Source organism: the organism of the source record quoted next, unplaced genomic scaffold (genome assembly GCF_019419815.1).
Source record: "Pyrus x bretschneideri cultivar Hongxiangsu unplaced genomic scaffold, Pyrus_bretschneideri_v1 Contig94, whole genome shotgun sequence".
Taxonomy (NCBI): Eukaryota; Viridiplantae; Streptophyta; class Magnoliopsida; order Rosales; family Rosaceae; genus Pyrus; species Pyrus x bretschneideri.
Genome location: NW_025999836.1, coordinates 244387 through 250296, shown reverse-complemented (window position 1 = coordinate 250296; position 5910 = coordinate 244387). Strand labels below are relative to the sequence as shown.

Sequence of the window (5910 nt, the reverse complement as noted above, 5' to 3'; positions counted from 1 at the left end):
GGACACAATAGTAAGTGTTTACTGTTGGCCTAGCATGAATTTATGGAACATAAACGAACTCCGGCTGGAATTTGGTTACTTCAGTTGAAGATTTCAGACAATGTAAAACTCCATAGAGTGGATGATGAAGGCTTATGATTCAGTCTCCAACGTTCGGTTTGTTGGGACCAAACGAAGCCGCCACATTTGACAGATTAACACTAAGCATCAGGAAGCACAAGAATTACCACTTGAATCCAAGAGAAACATTTGTTTAAATTCTTCAACATTTAGGTAGTTCTAGCATTAACTGAGAGAAGAGAAATTACTTGCATCCTACAATGCTCAAGTAAAATACAACGCAACATGATTATTCTTGTATCCTTCTTAAGGGACTATTGACCCGGGAAAATTAGATAAATAACACAAATGCACATAATGATCCGCACGGATGCTAAGATCAACGACGGGTGAACATTATAACCTTCCAGAGAGCATTCGAGAGGTTATGCTCCTTGAGGGGGTCATGAGCTTACAGATAATGACATGATTCCACACTCAAAAAAAAAGTATGCAGACTTCAGATTGGCTCTTGTGGACTAAGCATGAGTGCCTGGCTCTTGAATTGCTACATTCGATAAGCTTGCTTCCAACTCGTTTAACTCATCTATGTCCAGTTCATCGTCATCATCAACATTGGTAACTTCAGCATCACCACTAGCTGTTGCTGAGTTGCTCGGTCCATCTCCATTAAAGTTCTCATTGGCCTGAGTTCGAACCATAGAAAATTTGAGTGATACAATTAACAGTGTCCATTCAATTCTGTGCTAATCAAATATAATACACCACAGAAAAGCAACCCAAATTCCTCACTGGCATCTACGGTCAATAGTGTAAAAACAGTTATCATAAGCTTTAATAGACCTGGGCACTTCTATCTCATAACATCCAGTAAAATAGAATACACAGTTTAGAGGTTAGAAATATAAAGGTTTGACGGCTAACAAGTGAAACTACCCTTCTGTTCATCGCCAATATAAATTCAAAATTAAAACCAACCTTCTTTTCAGCAACTGCAGGTTCTTCCTCCTTGTGGTACTTCTCATCTGCCTCAGCATCATCCACAAATAAGCTAGAATCTGACAAAAATAGTTCACGGCCACTGCAAGAGAGGCAACGATAACATAATCAGTTCTCCACATCCAAAATGCCCCTTCATCATTCATAGTTATTTCCTTTGTTAACATCAGAAAGTTAATGTTTGTATCCATTTTATTTTTATTATTTTTTCTTCTTTAAAAGGGTGGGGTGATAACAAATTGGAGAAAGTGGAAAATAAACACACCTCATATGGTCATTCTTAGCTCGCTCAGCCATTTTTGCAGCTAAGCTGGCATCTCTTTCTGCAATATTTTTCTTCTTCCATTGCATAAATAGCTCAGGAGTCATAGGTGTTGAAGTTGTCAATTTAACACGCTAAAACCAAGAGGTGAATGTTTGGTTAGGTTACATATCAGGAAATGATAGCAATGATAAACTGAAAGCGTTTAGACAGTCAAACTCGAAATGCTATAACTTGATGTAAAGACTTGTTCAAATAACCTGATTTTCAATCTCCTCCTCAATGGGTATTTTTTCACTCTCTTCCTCCAGCAGAGCCTTCATTTGCGACTTCAAAACATATCCTGGAGGAAGAGCATGCCTGTAGTGGCAATTTTTGCCGCCATTGGGACAGACCCAAAACCAACCATATTGTTTCTTCTCCACTGCTTCTAAAAAGTATTTACAGATTTGCACATGTATTAAGAACAACAAAGGAAAAAGTCATTTTGAAGTCTAACAAGTTCATTGATGGTTCAAACATCTATATTAAATAAGCATGTACGAAGTTGGGAACTAGAATGCAGGTTGTACAAAACACCTCAGCGAGAGAACTTACAATATCAGTTGGTTTGTTCTGCTGGTACTCATTTTTCTTTGACTCCACCATCTTCTCCAAAGTTTCTTGATCCCAATCCTCCATTGTTTCTTCTATAAAAGATATAACATCAAACTCAGATCAACATAAACCACAATGAAATCCAAAATTATCAAACAATCGGCATCATACTGAAGTTAAAAATTATAATGGTACCATTATAACGCTTATCACTGTAAATGTCAATCTTTTCTCCTTTCCTCTGAACATTCAAATCATGTGAGAACTTGCACTTGAAACCTTTTGCACACTGCCCCGCTTTATAGAACTCACATAGTATAGACTTGGGATCAACACCTACGCACAGATCAATTAACCATTTATATCATGTTGGAATTTCAAAAACGTCAATCAACTAGACACTAGAACAGAAAGCAATCACTTACCAACTGGTACTTTCGGTTGACTAATAGCAACCTTAAATAAGTCATTCAGTTCCTTGTCCTTGGCCTTCTCTTCCTCCTTGTTCTTCTGTTACACAAATCTCACAGACAAAATTTCTCTCATTTTAGTTACTATAGAAAAATAAAAAACTCCATATGAAGCAAAACAGATACTTAAACGCTTGAAAAAACCAAAGTCTAAAACTCGAGAACAACTATCATGAAACAGAGACGCCAAGGTGGTAGTGTCCCAAACCCATCATGCAACGCCATCCAAGAAACTTAAAACACATGGCGCCACATCATTATTTCGGGATGCCACGGTGGCATCCCAGGTTGTAGCAACTCCCTTCTCCCCAAACCAATACATGTGTAATTGAAATGTTTCCCTAACCATGCAAATTCAAAATTTTATTTTCTAATCTTTCGTTTTCCAAAAGGCAGTATCCTAAACTATTTTAATTCGAACTTGGGAAGGGCAAATTGTCCTGACCAACTAAACTAATCAACATCTGCAACGTTAATTCTTATCTAAATTGATGGATCACATCCATTCTGTCACTTCACATAGAATCAAAACAAAAATCGAAACTTCTATTAAAAATAATTTCTAATACATCAAAATCAAGTTAATTAATCAACCAATCAATCAAAATTTAATCATTCATCGATTAATCATAGAAAGTAAGAAGAAGATGAAGAAAATGGGACTTTAGCAGCGGTCTTGGAAGGATCGGGTTTCGTCTGGACAGATTGCTTGAGGGTCTGAACATACTTCTGGACATTCTTGCTCTTGTTCTTGTTCTTGAGCTCGAAGGTCTTGTCCTCTACGATCTTCTGCTTCTTCGCCAAATCGGCCTTCGATTGCTGCCTCGGCTGCATCTCTTATCGGCATCAAATGTATTCGATTTCCTGAAATTTCGGACGATTGCAGGGTTTTGATCTTCCGTCTGAATTTCAGAAATGATGTGTCGCTGACATCCGGTCTGGTAATCTGGTTAAGCAATTTGGACTGGACGGGACACTCCAGAAGCTTGAGATTGTGTGGATTTCCGGGTTTGCCCTTGGAAATTCTGGACGTGGCGGATTGTTGGGGGCGGGTTGATCTTACCCTCGTGTAATTCTACCGCCTTTTGCCAGAATTGGCGCCATGTAGGAGTTGGACGCGAAAAATGCTTGGCTTATTACCTAACTACATGTCGTTTAAAAAATAAATTTCGTGTTTTTTTTTAAACACTACATGTCGTTTTGAGACAGTGTGCTTAATCTCCTAATTAATTTGATTATTATTCCGTAACAAGTTTGATATGAATTTATTTTTACATTCCTTAGCATGAATATATCTGTCACGTCCCGAACCCGGAGTCGGTGAAAAAATTCAAACCCGAATCCGAAACGCAAACTAAAAACTAAATAAATAAAATTAAAACTAAAACAGGGTGGAAAATAAAATTCTTCTTATTTAAAATAACTCAATAATTCTTTACAAGGCTAAATAAATAAATACAAATTCTAGCCTCACATCTATTTCGTCTCATCTAGTCTACCATTTTGATAGTGTGGTTAGTAAACTTGCATAAAAATTGAGGGTGAGCTTCAACAGCTCAGTAGGTACATAACCTTACCACAATAAATTAACAATACTAAAATATGTGTTATAACCATGTAATCAAGTACCAAATCATTATCGATAACAATGCATGAATGCAATGCAACACTCTTCATCTTTACCTGTTAATTCATATAGTAAAACACGCGGACTTACACTTCTCATACCATGCATTTTACCTCTACAGTGGTGGTTCAAATGTTCTAATATACAAATTAATCCCTTGTAACTCAATCATCCCAATTTCCCCTTTTGTTAATCATCTTGCCAAAACCCTTCGTCGCAAATCCCGAATTACCCAAAAAAAATTGTGCACTGTGAGCTCGCTTGAGACTTGGTACCTACTAAGAGTTTGGCTCAACTACAAAAAAGATCCATTCCAACTACCCTCATTTCCAAAATTTCCTCCTCAACACCGAAACTCCAACCACATGACCAATTATGAATGATTCACAAATACTTTCATTTATCATTCACATATACCACATTATATTCTCAACCAATAGCATTACATCAATAATTCCATAACCAATAGAAAGTAAACACGAAGGGCAGTATTTATTCAATTAGCAAGCCAAATAACATTAATCAACCAAGAAGATCGATAATAATAATATAATACTTCACGAAATTTAATAAAGCCAATCTTTGTAAAGGTCTACCATATTTCCCCTGCCTGGATTCCAAAGCAAGCAATCACGAACCAATCACAGTGACCACACCTTGTGAAATCCGATGTTCTCCCTTTAGTTTCCACATTCATTTCTGCATTCAGTAACCCAAGAATAAAACCATAACCCTTAATTAACAAGGGTAAGATCACTTTGTGCAAAACAAATCTCAATAGCCTATATTTCTCATATTAAGGTCCCTGCTCTCCTTATTTCCTTTTCTTTCTTCCTAATTCCTTAATCTACACGTGTAGCCATATATACATTTATGCATTCCCTCTTAGTTTATAGTTCAACCTATATGAAAACTCTTCATTCTCTTCCTTCATAATCACACAACCCTTTGCATATATGCATATATATTAGCTTGTATAAATACTTAAACCCTAGATTCCTTTAAGAGTATCAAACTAGCTTGAATAATACCACCCATGGACCATAACAGATGAGTTAACTTCACGGAATTAATAAGAGCTGACTGCTTCTATTTAGGTCAATCCCTTATATTCCTCATTTTAGTTGTAAGGAAAGAATAAAGAATACGAAATCCTTGCCTATAATTTGGGTGCCATAGCGTTAACAGGGGTGTAGTGGATTAGTGTCTTAATCACTTCCTTCTTTTTTTTTTGCTGGCCGTCTCTCTGTCCCCTCTCTCTCTCTCTTTCTCTCTCTCTCTCATTCTCTGCAATTCCCTTCTTTTTTTATTCTTGTAAGAAACTGATCTCTGCACCCTTGGCTCAACCCCTATTTATAGGAAGCTAAGATGCAGCAGTAGCTCTACTCTGATTGGATGGTCTAGCGGCAAGAGACAAAACATTAACCTGTTACGGATATGTGCGTACACGTAGAGGAGGTGCTGTCAACAATATAAGGATGCTCCCATCCTACTTATTACTTTTCCTAATCACTTCATTAATCACAACCCGTGTTTACACATTTAACAAAATCTTAAAACCCGCGCCATCGCGCGACTCTTTTGCTCGTGGATTTCTAAAAGGATAATTAGGCCTTGGTTATTTGGAGCCCATACTCTTTGGAGGACCACTTTAGCCCTTGGTACAACCCAGGCTTCTAGTGGAGCTTGCAATTTTTAGCCAAAAGTCAATAAAAACTTTACTATTAAGTCATATATCAATGACATATTTTTGTTTTGGATTTAATCAATGATATATTTTTATTTATTAGGCATATGTCAATGATGAATGCCATATAGGCTTTAAGTCATTATAAATAGTTAGAATTGACTATTCTATCATTCACTTTCTTTTTCTCTCTCTATAAATGTTATAT

General features: G+C 36.8%; 1 protein-coding gene across 2 annotated transcripts; it reads right to left on the bottom strand.

Annotated features, from left to right (window-relative positions):
* Positions 1-258: 258 nt before the first annotated feature.
* LOC103926531 (zinc finger CCCH domain-containing protein 11-like) lies at positions 259-3456 on the bottom strand. Of its 2 annotated transcripts, XM_048576976.1 has the most exons (8): positions 3052-3453; positions 2344-2428; positions 2114-2254; positions 1920-2010; positions 1582-1771; positions 1325-1455; positions 1039-1141; positions 259-746 (listed from the first exon to the last, which is right to left on the bottom strand). In XM_048576976.1, the coding sequence occupies exons 1-8, from the start codon at positions 3220-3222 to the stop codon at positions 579-581; spliced, it is 1080 nt and encodes a 359-aa protein (XP_048432933.1). In that variant the 5' UTR covers positions 3223-3453; the 3' UTR covers positions 259-578. The 2 variants fall into 2 exon arrangements, with proteins under 2 accessions (XP_048432933.1, XP_048432932.1); XM_048576975.1 differs by lacking the exon at positions 1582-1771 and having other exon boundaries at positions 1919-2010; positions 3052-3456.
* Positions 3457-5910: the final 2454 nt, after the last annotated feature.